At 41.2% G+C, this 18,587-nt stretch overlaps 1 protein-coding gene across 1 annotated transcript; it reads left to right on the forward strand.

Moving 5' to 3' along the window:
- The first annotated feature begins 9,991 nt into the window (after window positions 1-9,991).
- chga (chromogranin A) lies at window positions 9,992-17,921 on the forward strand. The gene is made up of 8 exons (XM_080491008.1): window positions 9,992-10,264; window positions 10,568-10,617; window positions 11,472-11,565; window positions 13,611-13,679; window positions 13,764-13,850; window positions 14,438-14,806; window positions 15,547-15,938; window positions 16,995-17,921. Exons 1-8 carry the CDS (start codon window positions 10,219-10,221, stop codon window positions 17,076-17,078), a joined length of 1,191 nt encoding a protein of 396 aa, XP_080347134.1. The 5' UTR covers window positions 9,992-10,218; the 3' UTR covers window positions 17,079-17,921.
- The last annotated feature ends 666 nt before the right edge of the window (window positions 17,922-18,587 follow it).

Here is an 18,587-nt window from a genome sequence, read left to right on the forward strand (position 1 = left end):
TCAAGTTGTTCAACCCCAACCTGCTGGGTGCTGCTCCTGGAAAGACAGTTCACGGCATGCAGGCCCACATCAGTGAGACGGGCTTCAATCTGGCTGTGACCGGACACAACACCTTGTAAGGCTTCGTGGGTGTGACCGACGCAGTGAATGGAGGAAATCCTCGAGGCATTTGGTTTAAATGAGAGGGAACCAATTCAGCGTGGTGCTGTTTTATGAAAACCTCAGCTCACTGCAGCCCGGAATATTTTAACCTTTTCATCCGGGTTTGGCTGCAGGCAACTCCAAGTTAAAAAAGTCTCAATCTAAATGCTGGAGTTTGACTTTCCTGTTTCTCATGAGTGACATTCAGAGAGATGTTATTCTTTCTTATCCAGCAATCTCCCCGACCAGACGAGACATTTGATCGACACTTTAAGAAGTTATGAGGTACAGTAAAAAATAAAATGAAATTCTTCTAAAATGAGACAACAAAAGAATGAATGAGCCAACGGGGACTCAAGTTGCCCGTCGCCGTTTCTTCCTTCAGGGTCTGAACTTTGAGGAGGACTGGAAGCTTCTGACTATTCTCATGGGCATGAATGACATCTGTGACTACTGCAAAGATAAGGTTTGTCCTCTCTCCTGTTTTTCAGTTGAAGTTTTTAATTCTATCTGATGAAGCTCCGCATTGTTTCCAGGCTCTCTTTTCAGTGGATAACTTCATCCACTACATGACGGTTGCACTGGAAATGCTTATGAATGAGGTAACACTAAAGAGACAAAGGAACAGGTCTGATTCAGATTACTACATAAATCAGACATTTTCAAAGTGTGGGAGGATGAGCTGCCTCAAAGTGCTGGAGCCACATTGTGTCCAACAAAGTGTAACAGCACACATTGAATATTAGAATTTTAAATTATTATTTTTTTTTATATATTATCATCTATTGGGATCCATCGGAAATAAAAAGTATGACACTTATTCGACTTGATGCTTGTATTTGAAATTCAAACATATAAGTCTTTCTATGAAGTTTGCGTCCGTCCCGGTTAAAAGCTTCTTTTTATTATAGTAATCCATCCTCAATAGTAATCAATAACGTTTTCCTACAATGATTTATCTGGTGCCCCACCAGGGGGAGCCTGCCACACTTTGAAAACCACTGATATATAGATGGTTCAGTGGAGTCCTAACATTCACCACGGCAGGCCTTATTTCAGGTTCCTCGTATGATTGTCAACGTGGTTCAGATCCTGCCCATGCAGACTCTCCGGGAGGTGCAGAAACCCACCCCGGGGTGTTTACTTCAGCGGTGAGCTTCTTTATCTCAATATAATTGTTTATTTGAACTTTTAAGGAGTGTCAATCTCAGCGTTCAGGGCCCACATACAGCTCAATTTCATCTTTACTGGGCCGGACCGGTAAAATAGGGAAATGTCCACAAAACTTCTCCTAGAGTTGTTGCATTATGCAGGTTTTTACGAACTCACCCTGACAACATGGCTTTGAGCAACAAGGTAGCTCGTGTTGCGCTGCATCCACTACACATAGGAAATTTGTTACAATAATCAATATTTTCATTGAAATTTGTCCGATTTGCTTGGTGGTTTGGCGGGCCAGATTGGAGCCTCTTGCAGGCCAGGATTGACCCACAGGCCTTATGTTTGACACCCTTGCACTACGTCTTCCCGTTAAAAAAACCTTTATCCTGAATTTTTTGGAACCTCGACATGAACCTAACATGTGGTTTTGATCCATGTTTTTGAACTGCGAAATGGTTTCTCGTCATAAATTAAGCACAGCTTTGCGTGACATATTCATGCTGGTTGACATATTGTTTATTTCTCAGTCACATCTGTAGACAAATATATGTTTCCCTTCTGTTTCTTTCATCCAGTTCTTTCTGCTCCTGCCTGATAGAGCCAGTGGCCAGGTCTCCTGAACTGCAGGAGCTGGTCGAGGTCAATCTGGAATTTCAGGTGGACGTGCAATTCTTCTTTAATGATAATTGAATGGTGTATAGCTTTGTAATATATATTATGATATGGGTACATTGAGAAAAAAAATATTTGAAAAATCATCAGAAAAAAAAGGATGTAAGAAAGGAAAGGTGTACAACACTGCAGCCGACTCTAAGCCCAGAAAGTGGAGTGTATTACACCAGTTCGTTAACCTCTGCACCAGCTTTTGGTCATCTGGAGCAGGTAACCTCAGTATTCTCTGAATCAAACCAGGGGATTAAAATGCAGCTTGCAAGTCAATACATGACTTTTCTGCGACATTTTGTTTTTGGTTTAATATTTGTTCAATATATTTGTTATTCTTTTTCTTAACCTTGAATGCATTTTTTTGCAGCATTTCATTTGCTTCTTGCTCCTCAAAGATCTGATATATAGCATTTTTTGTTTATTGCCACTGATTTTAATCTCAAATAGATGCCACATAAAACAAAATAACATTAAATATGTCATTTCAAATATGATTTTTATGAAGTGTTACCAGTTTGCCCATCAAGCTGAGCATGTTTTTGCCAACTTGCACAACTCCCGTTTAGTCTTGCCCCACAAGTAGGCGCAGTAAGACAGATTTAACTTGAGTTAGAGTTAATTCAACTTTGACTGAAGCTCCTGGCTATTACACAGTGTTTTAGTCTTGCCTTTGCTTTCACCTCTTGTTTTTGTTGAACCTTTAAATGCATTTGTTTCTCACTTCCTGAGGTTTTGTTTAAATGCTTCTCAATGTGTTTGGTAAACACTCTGGGCTTCAAAAAATTATTATCAAATTATTGTTTCTTATTGTTTCTTATTACTTCCACCCACAGAAACGACTGGAGAAGCTGCTGAAGGGCGACCGTTTCTTCAGGGAGGACTTTGCGGTTGTTCTTCAGCCCTTCCTGAAAAACGCTGACCCCCCCCGCCACGCGGTAACCTCTCGCTCTCCTGAAAGCCTGCAGTCGTATCCATGTGGGATAAGCTGCTTTGCTCTGAGGAGACGCATCAGTGTGAAAATTCTGCACCTTGAAGCAGGATCTCAAGTTGAGAACCTAATGAGTGTGACAGCCTTTTGGCTTCATTAACACGCGGCCGAGGAGTCACGCTTCACCACATCGCAACAACAAGCGCTCGATGAGTGGAATCATCAGAAAATAAATAAATAAAAATGTACGTTTTGTGTCTCCGAGCAGAATGGGAAGATTGATATGACCTTCTTCACACATGACTGCTTCCATTTCACCATGAAGGGGCACGAGGAGCTCGCCAAGGGACTGTGGAATAACATGGTGAGCAAAAAAACACATGCTCATTGCATTCACTTTAAATGAGCTGAAGGTTAAAGATGCAAAAGAGAGAAATGTGAGAGAATAATGTCAATTGAATAATCCAATTGCAAGAGAAGCAGTAGGCTTTTATTTATTTTTTTCCACATTCTGATAATTACCATATATACATGAGAAAGAAGTAATTTTATTCTCCTCTTATTACACAGGTTAAAAACACCAATGATGCAAATAACTACGATATGTGTCTGTGTGCGTTTCAAAGTTTCAGCCTGAAGGAAGAAAGATGATTGTGAGCAGTTTCTCTGATCCTATCAGTCTAATCTGTCCACCGATGGTAAGAGAGGGTTTTTTATTCTTTTTTTTGCATTTGCATAAAACCCCAATGTGAATCTGAACTTGAGGAGCTTTTCTGTGTAAAGTTCCTCACGTTACAAACAAAGATTTATTCTAGATACTTTAGTTTCCTCCCACAGTCCAAAAGCATGTTTAAAGTTGATGGTCATCCTTAAATTGCCTGTAGGTGTTCTTTAATGGACTGGCAGCCAACACAAGTCAATATATTGCTTTATAACGTCAGCTGGGATCAGCTTTAGCCTTTTGGAAGCCTATGATGGATAAAACACTATCAGATGTATATTACCACAATCTATTATGTTGCTGCATTCAGGAAAGCTCAGACCGTTGAGACCTACTTAATTTCGCATAACCTTCCTAAATGCTGTTATGCTTTGTCAGAATATCTGTTTATAACAGCTTGGGTTTGCAGCTGCCTCCTGATGCTACTTGCATGTAAATGAGATCAAAATAAAAAATACATGAATAGCAGAGGAAATTACTCATAGGAAGCACATAATTTAAATTAGGCTTTTTCGCTAAGAAGTGGACAAACAATTCAAAAATCCAAGTAAATATCACTGCACATCCTCATTTGGAAGATGTTTTACAGCGTTATGTAACTGATGTACAAATTGTAATTAATCTCATTTCATTATTTGCTTGTCAAAGATATTATTCTCTCTATCCCGCCTGCAGGAACACCCATACATCTACACCCGCCCGGTGGCGGCCAAGTCAGGCCACTCTCACCTTCGGTGTGATGCTCCATCGCTGGCAGTCATCCTGCTCCTCCTGATGCTCCTGATGAGTTCAGCGCATCTTCAAATGATCTAGCTTTCACTTCACTCCTCAAATTACTAAACACAGGGGGCTGTTGGTTATGACCCAGAGGAGTGAAGCGGTGGGTTTGCGAGCCCCTCTGCGACATTTAGAATTTGAGGCCCCAGAAAAACAGAAGCAATGACATGGCAGCATTTTTAATGTAGTGACAGTGAACGACCGCCTGAATATTTAATCATGAGATGGAGATGTTTGTGATAGAGGCTGTAGAGTTTTTAGCTGTGGCGGATAAGCACTTTCCTTTTGGATACGAACACTGCTGCTCTTTGCAAGAAATATTTGTATTTTGCTTTTTGAGATGAACTATAATCCATCAATGAACCATACAGAATCATCACAAAACAACAATCTCGTTCTATTTCTCGCAGGAGATTCGGACCAATACCATATTTCTATGTTTTATAGTGTTGCAAGACTTGAAAGTGAATATTCAGATGATTGATGGGAGGTTTTGGAAGGTTAGTACACAACCATACTGGAAGGCAGCTTGTAGAGGCGGATAATGTGGCTGCTGTGGTGGGTTGTCTTTGATGCCCATGCTGCCCTGCCTACATGAGGAAGTGCCCTTGAAGAAGACATCAAACGCTGAAGATTCTGTGTTTGTTTGGGTGAATGTGACCAACAGTGTGAAGTGAATTGAGACCGCTGAAACGGCTGTAGACAGAGTCGACGTGTCATAATGACAATTCACTATATTTTTCCTGCCTTACTTGGTTATCAGATGGCCTTTACCAACAGGATATTACAAGCAACCAGATTCCAATGACAAAATAAACATTTTATTCTTTTAACCACAAGCTTTGGAAGATTAGATTATTTGCATTGTTATATCACTTCGGTACATTGACACTACAGCACACGACACCAGACACCGTGATATCACATTTCAACGACCTGAAAAAACAAAGCAGTTGGTAGATGTCTACCATGTTTATGCAAAACTCACGACTTCATTGGAGCAGGCAGTGCCAGGAAGAACATTGAACTTGTGCCAAATCAATCAAATGTAAAAATCTGATTCATTTTCTTGTCTGCATGATTACCTTTTCTTCAAGAGGCACCTTTACCATGTCCTGGACTTTTAAGAAAGACAGCATAAATACATCTTCCTGTTACTGAATGGTGACCTGTCCACTGTGGCCTTCACCAATATCAGCTGGGATTGGCTCCAGCCTCCCGTGGCGCTGAATTGGATAAAGTTGATGAAGATAGAATGATTTTACGGCGAAATGCTGTTTATATGTGCGGTCCAACACAGAAACGCTGCTGGTAGGGAGCCACAACCGGCTGAGAAATTTCCAGATGGAAATCTGTCTCTAATCCACTGAAGATTTCTGTGACTTTTCAAACCCTGGATGGGTTAAAAACTCATCTCATCCTCAGATCTGCAGGCTGCTGCTGTCCCACTTTCCATCTGTAAATTCTGTATTATCATGCACTGAGCAGTCGAGGATGGAAACTGAGCCACCAAAGTGAGCACGCCGAACAAAAACACAGAATATTGCTCATGTTATTGTCCTTCCTGTGTACACACACAAAAGTAATGATTCAGTGTGAGTAACCGGGCTTTACAATGATCCTCTGCATTTGACTGCCGCGGCCGTGAGTAATAGTAAACAGAACGAACAGGACAGTACGTATTGACACAGTTTAACCAGTATAATCACAAAGACAGGTGGAGGCTCTATAAGCCTCAGCTCATGTTACTTGGGTTTGTTCAGAAATGGCATTCACCATCTTGGATGAAAAGAAAATGAATGCACTCTGTGAGGTAGAGCTGAATTATATTGATCAGAAATTGATTGTTTTCTTAGGCCTGTGTCAAGTTAAAACTCACTTTCGGTGTACATATGAAACAAAATGTCAGTCAGCGATGAGGACAAAAACTATTTTATAATGACGATTTTATCTCCCAGAAAAGCTATTTTGTTTTCCTGATAAGGATTGGGTTGGAATATTTGGTTGCTCTGCGTCATTTTCCTTCCATCTCTTTTCAATGTTTCAACAACATGAATCCAATATATCTCGCCTTAGCTTTTGGATTGCATAATGACCTTCTTATTGTATTCAAAGAAAATACCCTCTTCATGTTTAAATAAATACGTCCCTCACTTATGCAGAGCATATATGGAACTGGCTGTGACGCGTAGCCTCTTTTATTGTCTCTCAAAGAGCATAATGAGATCTTTGGGATCTCGTCGGACAATGAAATGCAACAGCAAACAGTCCAGCCCCTCCACCAAGGAAAACTCTTTGTCATTTAATTTGATAAATGTGTCACAAACAAAGGAGAGAATGACCTCAGAGAAGCGTGTACGTCTAAAAAGTCAATGTTTGTAAAGGTATAAGAAAGATGATGAGCGTGGCGTATACATCTGTGTATACATCCGACCCTTATGTAAGTGATGCTGTACGTCAATTTAAAAAGAATCCATGTGGATAGGATTTCAGCCTGTCCTTTATTTATTTATCTTTATCTTAAAAGCCTCCAGATATGTAATGCAGATTTATGATTTGTTTCAAAGTGTAAGAAATAACTCGTATAGTAACTTTATTAGTTTCTTTACAAAAAATAGCTTGAAAATGTATCAATCATTAATTTTCAGTTGTTAATCAGGGATAAATGACATTCTCTTAAAATACCACATCAGCCATATTAGGCTGCACTTTGAATGAAATGTGAAGATAAGAAGTTAAGACAATTAACTGACATAATATCAATTTATCCTGATAATCAATCTCATGGCACCGCTGCATTAAAGCTCCTACTGTGCTTCAGTCAAACACATTTACTATCTTAGGATATTCCATAAATATCTGCAACCTATTTTCTCCCAGTCTGACAAGCACAAGTCGAGATATTCCACTTAATGAGCACAAAGTCTCGCATGCTGTCGGTGCCACCGTAAAATCTGATTGTCATCAACAATCATGACCCGCAATTGTTCAACATGGATGGACGTAAATGAACCTTTCCATAATAATTGTCATTATGTATCTTTATCATCTTTTATTTGCTATCGTCATGTACAGTTTAATACAGCTTACAGTATTTCATTGACAATTAACTCTGCATCTTGTTTTGTCGGCGATAGGGCGAGTGAATTTGAATGGATGGAGATGAAGGGAAAACAAATCTATTGAGGCAACCTGCTCACATAAAGTACAAACACACGTCAATCATGGTAATCATTTTCAATAAATTGTTGCCTAGCAACACATCCAGGTCACCTAAAGACAAAAATCAGTGAATACAGTGTGTGGATTGAAGCTTTTTTTTTTTTTTTTCTTCTCTCTCAATGGGAATACAGCATTACGTGGACAGAGGCGCAATCTAATCTCAAGCCAGCCTCTATGTCAGGTTTTTATGTTTGTGTATTTGTTAGCAGAGCTGGCTTGGAGGTTAGAGAAGCAGACTTGGGATCTGAGTGATTATGGTTTGATTACCACTGCTGATCCCAAGAGACTGGCTTGGAATTTGGAGTTCTCAGGTTCAATTCCAAAAGCTGGGCAAGCCGCTACTGTGGGGTCTCTGAGCAAGACCTTTGACCCCCACCGGGCCCTCGGAATGCTAATATGGCTGCCAACTGATGAACCAATTTGGTAAAAAAAGGGATTAATAATGTATAATTAGTTTTTATTAGTTCTTTTATCTGCACACTGCTGACATATGAGCTGAAGGTGCACTGTGTACAATCTATGTCATTCCTGTTTTATACATTAGATAGTGATGTTGTATCCTTCTTCTGTCTTTCAGTGTTATGACTCGTTTGTCTCTTCTTTTGGTTGGTAGACACGCTGGTCCAGATTTTACCTGTTTATCAGGTGAACTGGGTTGACCGTGGCTCGGTTGGTAGAGCAATTGTCTCCCAATCTGAAAGTTGCTGGTTCAATTCCCCTTTCCACGTGTCAAAGTGTCCTTGTGCCAGACGGTGAGTCCCAAATTGCTCTCAATGGATGGATTAGGTGCCTTGAATGGCAGCCACCTCCACTGGTGTGTGTGGATGTGACTCATGATGTAAAGCTGTGCAAGCAGTTGAAAAGCACTTTATAAGTGAAATCCATTTCCCATAGTCACCAAGAGCTTTAAGTATGGTTATATTCAGCTGCTAGTATGAATGGCTAGTAATAATGACTCAATACAATATCTTACTGTGAGACAAAACAGCCTGGGGCTTGTTGAGAAGCTTGAAATATATTATTTAGATGAGATTTGAGGTCTTGTTTTTTCTCATGGTGCCTGATATTTGAAATTACATTGATTTGCATTAAACTAAAATGTTTTTCATTGAACTAAAATGTAAATGTTTCTCATATTCTTTTATCACTCCAGTCTGAAAAAGCCAAATATTATGGCTCTTTCAAGTACTGGAGACAGTGTGGTGGCCTGTGGCCAGTCACTTTCATTTATTCTAGTCTTGGTCATTCGTGAACTTTGTGTGAAGCATTTCATATATTCAAGTAAAATCAATACGTTTTTAACAAAGGTTTTACCTGAGAGCTTAAAATGTTTTATCTACTGATAAATATTTAATTCAAATTTTACATACAGATATGTGATCATCAGAGGGTGGACTAACGTCGTCCATCCATCCATCTTCTATACCGGGTGTGCTTTAACCAATCCCAGCGAACTATCGTTGAGGGTAGAATACACCCTGGACAGATCGCCAGTCCTACAACATTTATGACATTTTTAAGATGAAAAGCATCACCCATGAATTTAAGACAGGAATACACCACCCAAGGTTTAGCGCTGGTTCATATTTAGTTTAGATTCAAAAATGTGCAGCTGTTTGTGTGTGATACAGTGATTCTGGATTCTCACAAATAATACAAATGCAAACTGTGCAACGGACAAATAGAGACCCATAATTGAATGTATGCAATCTGTAAAAATGGATGGAGGAAGGGCTGCATGGTGGATCAACGCATCACATCCTTTTATGTAGGCAGTGTGTGTGTGTGTGGGGGGGGGTCTCCTAATGCAAGTAGTTTGACACCTGGCTCAAGCTGTTTTTCACTGATTGAACTTCAGACTTACCAACAAAGTACAGTTGAATGGCCTACGGTTCCACCAAGGTTAACTCTTGCCTCAGAGTGAGAAGGGCATGTGCTAATGCTGGTCTGACCTTTCTGTGTGGAGTTTGCATGTTGCCCCTGTGCATGCATGGGTTTCCTCTCACAGTACAAAAACGTGCCTGTGAGGTTAAGTGGTGACCCTCAATTGCCCCTAGATGGATGGATGGATGGATGGATGGATGGATGGATGGATGGATGGATGGATGGATGGATGGATGGATGGATCACTTCATCACTTCATGTAACATCTATTTGGGCGACAAGGACTGACTCTAAGGATCATATTGTCCATTGGATGAATCGAGAATGAGTCATTTTCAGGTGCACACATTTTGTTTCGATGTCAATGTGCTCATGACTTGCTCACCTGAAGAGTTTGTAACCTGCGCACGCCCTGGCACCACGCGGAGCCGTGACGTCACCACGCCTCTCCTGCCGCCTATAAAGAGCCGCCGCTGCGGCGAAGTCTGGCCGGAGAGAGAGACCGGAGAGGACGGAGGCTGCCGGGTCACCGCTGCGGCACAACATTTAGCTCTCCAGAAATACCGAAATCCAGCCAAGTTTTGTTCAGAATGCGTCCGTAATCCACCGGCCGAGGAAACTAATCTCAACCTTCTGACACAAGCTTCGCTCCTATTTTATTATTCCTGGAGAGCTTCTTCTTTTTTTTTTTCTTTTTTTTTTACAACAAGCCTCGAACATGATCGGAAGCGGATTGCTCCTTCTTACAACGCTGTCCAGCTGCGGTAAGGAAACACAAAAACCTCCCTGAAGTTGATTTTCGTGGCTCGTTTGTGTTTTTTGCACGGAGACAAACGTGAAGCTTTCAGCACCAAGGACAGCGACCGTGAGCCGCGATCGAGGCGGAGGAGGGAGTGAACTCGCCGGAGCCTCGAGCACATTCAGTCCCGATACTAACACAGACAGGGCTTCACGCACACAATACACACAAGTCATCTGGATTATTATTTGTTTTCCAATTATTTCCTAAAAGAATAAAGTTGCAGATAATTAAGTGATCATGGTTTCTTTTCTTGTTTTTGCTGCAGTTCTGTCATTGCCAGTGACTTCAAGTCAGCTGGAGAATGAAGACGTAAAGGTAAATTCTTTCCTATCACATTCATATTATTTTTATTGTAATAGCTGTGGAAATACCAGTCTCTGTAGGGAAACCTTAAGAATTCACCAGGGGCATTTTCTTCCGTTTGAAAATATACATACTAAATACAGCACAGTGCGTTTAAACCTTCTACTTACTGCACTCCGCAGACAAGCTGTAGAGACTAGAAATGCTTAATCTGAGCAATTTAACACGTTTAAGCACTTTTTTCATTGGGGGCAACCTCAGGCTGACTTTGGTTAAATCAATATATACACATTTGAAGCAATGAAGAGCCTCAACCTCTCTCTCTCTCTCTCTCTCTCTCTCTCTCTCTCTCTCTCTCTCTCTCTCTCTCTCTCTCTCTCTCTCTCTCTCTCTCTCTCTCTCTCTCTCTCTCTCACACACACACTATTTGGAAAAGAGTTGTGAAATTGCTCTGCGTAGCTGAGGGCACTAATTCAAAGGTCTGAGGCAGAGAAGAATAACGTGGGATTGGGCCGACACTGAAAGCACGAGGGGAGTTGGAGTGATTTTGATCTCTCATCTAAAGAGTCTCACATCTCAATTAATGAGCAAAAAAAAAAAAGCACATGAGCTGTATTCAAAGAGCCACAGAAGAGTATAAATGTATGGAACTGGGTGACAACATTTTCCTCTCACAGTCCCAATACATATCCTGAAAATAGCATTATGGTTTGTCTGGTCTGTTAAATTACAGTGTGCCCAATAAACAGGTGCAGAAATACAAGTGATTCAGCCATTTTAATTTCCCATTGCTCAGACTCTGTTTTCAGACTCTGTCTCACAGAAAGGGGTGTTTGATCTTGATTCTGCATTTTCTGTGTCCACAGGTGATGAAATGCATTGTGGAGGTGTTGACTGACGTGCTATCAAGGCCACAGCTCATGCCTGTCAGTCAGGAGTGTTTGGTCACATTGAAGACAGGTAAGAAAATCACTGACGGCTTAGAAGCACTTAAACAAGGGAATGGTAATCTCCAAATATACGAAAAGCAATTTCCTAACTGGCAGATGTGACTGGAAATACATTTACAGCAGAAAAGTGTCCGTCTAATGCATGGGCATCCTTTACAGCCTTTCTCAAGGTTAAAAAGATTATATGGCTCCTTTCATAAATGGATCTTGCTAAATGGATAATGCTCAGCCAAATGCATCTAAAACAGCAGAAACCACAGCAACTGCTCTGCAATGGAGCCTGGTTTCACTCACAGCAAATCAAATGAAACCATTAAAAGCATTTTGGTTTTGGATTAAATGTTAAATTATGGGGTCATGTGCATACATGATTGTCTGTTATGAACCCCCACATTGACTTAAAAAAAGATAATTAATACATTTTAACACTTTACAATGATACTAATATTTCATTCATTCATTCATTTAGCATGACTGATCAAAATTTTCTATTGTGAGGCATCAATTGATGTTAATTAAACTCCGATAATGTTAAACAAAATTTGTAACTATTAAAATACAACATTAGTTTGAGTTTCATTCCTGTAATCCAAAGATGTAATAGGGTATCATGTGTGTCATAACTCATAAGTTGAATGTCTAAAAGCAAGTATTTGTTACCAAAGGAGAACTGGTGCATCTCTTTCAATGATACCTTAGTGTTGGCCATACAGAAAGAGCAGAAAAACCTTAAAGGCCTATATGAAATAAACAATAACCCTTTATCAGTCAAGCCATCCTTTTTGGTAACTTCCACTTTCAGTCACACGTTACATGATTCAATAGTTGTGGTATATGTTGGGATATGTGGTGCTTGTGTGGAATTTCTGAAATATTTAAATGCATTTGCCACTTTCTTTTTCAGTGGTTTCTCCCTTTGCTTCGGCCAAACATCTCCTCCTACCAGTCTATACATCTCACTGATGCTTGTCACTTCACCATAATAATAATAATAATAATGAAAGAAAAAGGACACAAACTTACAAAATTGTGTGACCAAATTTGATCAGTTTACTTGAAAAAGAGACAGGGACAGTATTTAGATTTCAAACTCTCATATTCAAAAGAATATTTGTGCACAGATTGTTTGCCTTTGGTTTTTGTTTTAGTTTTTTTTACTGTTTTCATCACTATAGTGACTGCATGTCCACGTGGAGACTGACTGTAAATCTAATGAGCGTCAGCTCTTACTTACTGGAATAGTGCAGGAAAGCCACCACACACACACACACACACACACACACACACACACACACACACACACACACACACACACACACACACACACACACACACACACACACACACACACACACACACACACGCACACACACACGCACACACACAAACACGCACTGCTGTTTGATCACTTGTGCTCAGTCCTCACATCATGAGGTTAATGATTGATTCAGTGACTGCTGAGTAAAAAAATAAAAACCTGCAGCAGAGGGTTACACACAGCGAGGTCACTAGCGCTCTGTGAGAAGTACTCGGTTACACTCCCAATGTTTTACCTTGATGGTGTCCTTGTAAAACCAGGGGTAAGAAAATCTATCGTGAGGAAACTCAGCGAGCCACTGCTACTGGGAGAGCGGGAAATCGTACACCACCAGATGGACGTGTGGAGAGGGCGAGGGGAAGGAAAGAGGAAAAGAGAAGGAAACATTACCAGAAAAAATTACACAATAGCAGAACAGCACACAGAATGCAGCAGCTACGGCACAGTGCTGGTGCTGCGCTGTTAGTGGGTCAGCAGAAAGTCCACTGCTTGTACTCACGAGAGAGAGAGTCTGTGAGCCAAATGATTAATTGCATTCTCGCTTTAAAAGCAGTCAATTTCTGGGCAATTAACTCTGATGAATCCACCCGAGCAAATTGCTGAATCCTGTGAAAAAGTGAAGGGAGAAAAGACATATACCTGTGTTTTGTCCTCTGTGGGATTCCTCCATGGCCTCTTTTTGTCCTTTTATGAGATACTTGTGCTCACATTTCAATATGTTTTCCCTGTTTGTGCAGATGACAGACTCATTAAAATCCTTCGTCATCACAAGTTTCTGAAGGAGCTGCAGGAGATCGCAGTTCAAGGTGAGTCACAGATTACTCAGAGTTGGTGTGAGTGTGCACAAGGACCAGAACGATGAAGCTTGCTCATCTAATTGTTCACTTTAGGGGATCATGGGAGAGCTCAGCTGCAGAGAGACGTCGGCACACCCACCTTTGTGACACAAACTACTCACCCTGCAGATATCATCGCCGGTGAGTTTCTTTACCGTGTTGGACTCACGGGAGACTGTTCTCAGCTGGACCTCCTTTCTTCACATTGTTCTGCTTATCGTGGTTCAGCGAGAGGCATCTAATCAACATGACACAATGTGCCAGCTGTCAAAATGATGCATTGCTTCCATTATTTCTCATTTTATGATCTCAACAAAGCAGCATTGACAAAGAGAGAGATATTGCTGACCCGAATTCAAAGTGTGCTGATGCTTTCAGTGGCAGTCAGGCCTCACATGAGGTCCTTTCACCTGATGGCACACCTGGCTTTTTTTTTTTTTTTTTTTTTAAGTCAGTGCCAGAGTCCCTGGAACTCGCACAGCAGGCCAGTGGCCAGGCAATCGCAAGTACAGTAATAGCAAATTTATGATGGCAAATGCAGGAATGTATGGATCATGGCACAACTGACAAGACACTCTATCAATCAAAAGCAGCCAGATGGGACACCAGCATCGCAGACAAAGTCCTGTAATAAACTGTAGTGCTTTTCTGTAAGCATCTTCTTTTTAACGTCGCTGGAAAATCAATTTCTGCCGGTGAGTTAAATTCCAACCCGTCCTTGTTTTTAGATCGATCCATGCTGGAGGCTTTGGGAGGCCCCGGTGAGAGATCCATCCTGTCCCAGGAGAAGAGGACTGGAAATGGAGACGGAAAAGAAGGAGGCAATGATAGCAGCGAAGGTGGCGAGCCGCGGGATGACAATGGAGCTCAAGAAGTAGAAGTGAACAGAGCAGATGACAAAAGCCCAGGAAGTCACGCTTCTGAGTCTGTAGACAAGTGGAGCAAGGCCAAGGCTGAAAAGAGAGAGGAAGAGGAGGGAGAGGAAGAGGAGGGAGAGGAAGAGGAGGGAGAGGAAGAGGAGGGAGAGGAAGCATCTGACGAGAAGCGAGCTAATTCAGAGGACTCAGAAGAAGGGCATTTCATGAGAGATGAACAAGGCAAGCAGATATATCTTCCATTTGTTTGTAAATAATGTGTTTTTTATTAGTGCAATTGAAAAAGTTCAGGCCACAAAGATGAAAGGAGAGATTTAAATCTCGCTATCGTGTCAGATTTGTTTCTATTCACGGACAAACAAAGCTTGTCTTTGTAAAAACAAAAGCTACAAGGTCCAGTAACTGAATGCAAAGATACGATGAGTGAGGCAAAGAAAAAAAAAAAAGAAGAAGAAGAAAAGAAGTGCCTTGTAAATGAAACTGGCTGCCACCACGGCACCGGCTGATTGATAGAAGTGCTTCCATCTGCATGATGAAATCCGGCCCTGCCCCTCACAGGGGAATCAGGCTGCCATACCGACAGCACACAAAACAGATGATTAAGCCTCTCCCGGTTCCCAAATCAAATTCAAATGAGCTCCTGTTACAGGTGAAATCATCCCTCCAAATCTCTAAAAATCCTCCTCGGATTTCAACTGCCAATCAAAATGTCCAACCCGTGCCTGTGTTTTACTTATAAGTACAATGAAACACTTGCGCCTTTGCCAAGTCATCTGATCACTCCAGCAATGCTGTTAATTCTTTTAAAGCTCGGCTGGACGGGCCGTAGCTGCCAGCTGGCACAACACGTTTCATTACACTAAAAGGAATCTTGCTGATGGTGGAAAGTGTTTCAGAGTTAGAGGTGTCTCAGTGAGACAACAATAAAACCAGATCTCATTCTGTGTTCCTCCCGTTCCCAGGTGGTGAATCTGAGGAAAGGAGAGACGCGCACCGGAATAAAAAGTCCGGGGAAGAGGGTGACGATGAGGAAGACATAAAATCGGCACTTTTCTCTCACAAACACAAGAACGGAGAGGAGGAAGAGCAGGAGGTGAAGAGAGGGAGCAGCGAGAGCCTGAAGCGCTGGACCAAGAGAGCCAAGTCTTTGTCCCTGAAGAGGAAAGCAGCGGGGAGGGAGGCGCAGCAGGAAGTGGCTCACCATTCCAAAGAGATCATGGAGGAAGATGACGGGGAGGAGAAAAGAAACATTCAGAGGAGTCCAGAGGAGAAGGAGCTTCAGATGATTGCTCGGAGGACACCGCAGGAGAGGAGGGTGTCGGAGGAAGAGGGGAGCGCCAGCAGGAAGTCAGAGGTGTGCGTCACTTTCTCTTCCCAAAATCTGTTCACATATAAATGTAAATCTCCCCGTCTCTAACCACTTACTGATATAGAGTACCAACTTGGCTGCTTTGTCAGACTACTTCGTCCCAAAATAATAATATAAGAAACATATATTTACCGTGTCTGAGGGTAACACCAGGAAACAACAAATATAAAATATATCCCAGCTTGTCTTGATCTATGTATTTTTGATGCTTAACTAGGTTTAAGTGCAGTCTTGGAATCAAGTGATTTTAAGTACAATTCTATACATAAGAATGAATATGAAACTAAGGAATAGGTCAGGATATATCACCATGAGAGCATAGTGAAGGATTTGATCACGTCTAAATTTTTAGACTGATGATACAGACATATTTCTTCCTTGCAATTCTAACTTCATTTATATTATGTTTCCATTTTTGTGTCTTGGCATATTCACGTATTAACACCAAGGCAAAGCAGGAAAAAAAACACATGTTGAATAAAGCATGGTGCTTATACACATTCATCCTTCTTGTAAAAGGTCAAAGAATTCAAACATTTCTTGTTATTAGAATGAAAATGGAACATTGGCCTGAACTGTCTATTGATATCTAATGGCGGAAAAGACAGTTTGATAACCAAGGAAGATAGCTTGATATAATCTAAACTCAACAAAACTAAGATTATGAGAGGAAATAGCATTCTTTTATAGCATTCTTTTGTGTGCTTGCCCAAAATTTTAGTTTTTTTTGTTTTAACTGTATGAATGCAAAAAAGAAAAGAAAAAAATCTTAATTTGGCTTCACTCCTGCAAACACACAGAATGGTTCAGCTGTTCATTGGCAGATCGGTAAAAGGAAGTTGTTTTTTTTTTGTTTTTTTGTTTTTTACAGTGTTCTAACCTCAGTGCCTCCAAGCTGTTACATATTTGTTATAAGTGTGAACTTAGAAGAGGCTATTCAGGGTGTAATATGTCCTCACTGACAGCCGGCATTGTAAGTATTTGAGGCCGCGCTGATATAGGATGTAAATGTTTACGTTACACCTCTCATTATATCTGCAGGAGCCTGAGATCGAGAGGCTGGCAGCCATCGAGTCGGAGCTTGAAAGTGTTGCCCAGAAACTCCATGACCTGCGGCGAGGCTGAGAGAGAGCGAGAGAGAGAGAGAGAGAGAGAGAGAGCGAGCGAGAGAGAGAGAGAAAGAGGGAGATACAAGTTTCTGACACTGCACTGCAGCCTCCTCGTCCTCTTCTGCTTTACCAGCCGCCTGGTTTCCACAGATAGAGCCTGTGTATGTGCGACATGGTTTTCCCTTTCCCCGTCTTTCTCGGGGTCGTCTTTCTGCTGCCGCCTCCCCATCAAGATGCGTCCATCACATCGAGTAGCATTCGGCAGATGCACATTGCAGCCTGACAGTGTGAACTAACAACATATCAGTGCACACCTACTGTACATCCACACACACACACACACACACACACACACACACACACACACACACACACACACACACACACACACACACACACACACACACACACACACACACACACACACACACACACACACACACACACACATCTAACACAGAGAAGACAGATCTGTCAATTCAAGGATGACAGTAGATTTCCTTCATTTTCTGCAACAATCATCGCTCTGTTTCTGCAATTGTATCTTGCCTGCTTTCTGAAAAAAAAAATCTTCCCATTGATTCATGTGAAAGGTCGAGATGAATCCAGGTGGATACACACCGACAGGGTGAGGTTGTACAGTGACGGCATGTATACATGTACAAAGTTCTTTCTGGGATGTTCATTTACTTACAGAGTCGACAAATTACCTAGATGCTGATGTTTTGTTATAGATACAGGTTACACTAATCAAGCCAAGGCAATAAGTGAACAGTTTTAGCAGTTTTCTGGCTGGGTTTTAATCTTAAATTGTACCAAATTTATGTAAGAAAATGAATAAATTGGATAATCTCAGTGGAAATGTCTGTTTTATTGAATCATGTCATTGCCTCGAAAGACAAATGCACGTTTGCATATTGACATTTTTGTATTAAATTCAATAATTTGTATATTTGGAGGTATTTTCAAATAACATTTATGTAGTTGAGCATTTTTCCATTTCTTGCATTACAAAAGCCAGATAAGATAACAAGAGTGATGCATTATCCAGTTTATTAATTTCTGTATGTATTTACCCACACAGTCCATACCAAGCTCATATTTCACTGCAGTAATCCTCACTGTAGGTGCAGTTTGCGCTTGTTTGTGGGCGATGGATCTGACATGAATCATCAGTGTGACACACAGGCCACTGACACAGTGTAGTCAGCTTCAACACACTTTCTAATGTGTGTTTCTTCTTCCTTTTTTTTTTTGCATTAATATTCATATTCCCAAGTTGTTACTATCAAGGAGGAAGATTGGTGTAGCTCTGAATAATGCAGCGTGGTGTTGGCTTCTTCTTTTTTTTTTTTTTTCTGGCTATATTTGGACAGCGGCTTGCTGAGAGCTGTTGGGCAAAAAGCGTGTAGCGAAGAAAAGAGCAGAGTGTGGGCAGAGGAGAAAGTGAAATCCAAAAGTTCTGCTTCCCTTCGGCAGCTCAAGTAATTATAAAGCCCATGGACGCAGCTGCAAATGCAAAACT

The sequence above is a fragment of the Lipophrys pholis genome, assembly GCF_963383615.2.
Source record: "Lipophrys pholis genome assembly, chromosome: 21".
Lineage (NCBI taxonomy): Eukaryota > Metazoa > Chordata > Actinopteri > Blenniiformes > Blenniidae > Lipophrys > Lipophrys pholis.

Bases quoted from the DNA above. Each gene is read 5' to 3' on its own strand.
- chga (XM_080491008.1), top strand. From the start codon at position 10,219: ATGATCGGAAGCGGATTGCTCCTTCTTACAACGCTGTCCAGCTGCG. The intron at 11,566-13,610 runs GTAAGAAAATCA...CTGTTTGTGCAG, and splicing joins TTTGGTCACATTGAAGACAG to ATGACAGACTCATTAAAATC. The intron at 13,851-14,437 runs GTGAGTTTCTTT...CCTTGTTTTTAG, and splicing joins CCCTGCAGATATCATCGCCG to ATCGATCCATGCTGGAGGCT.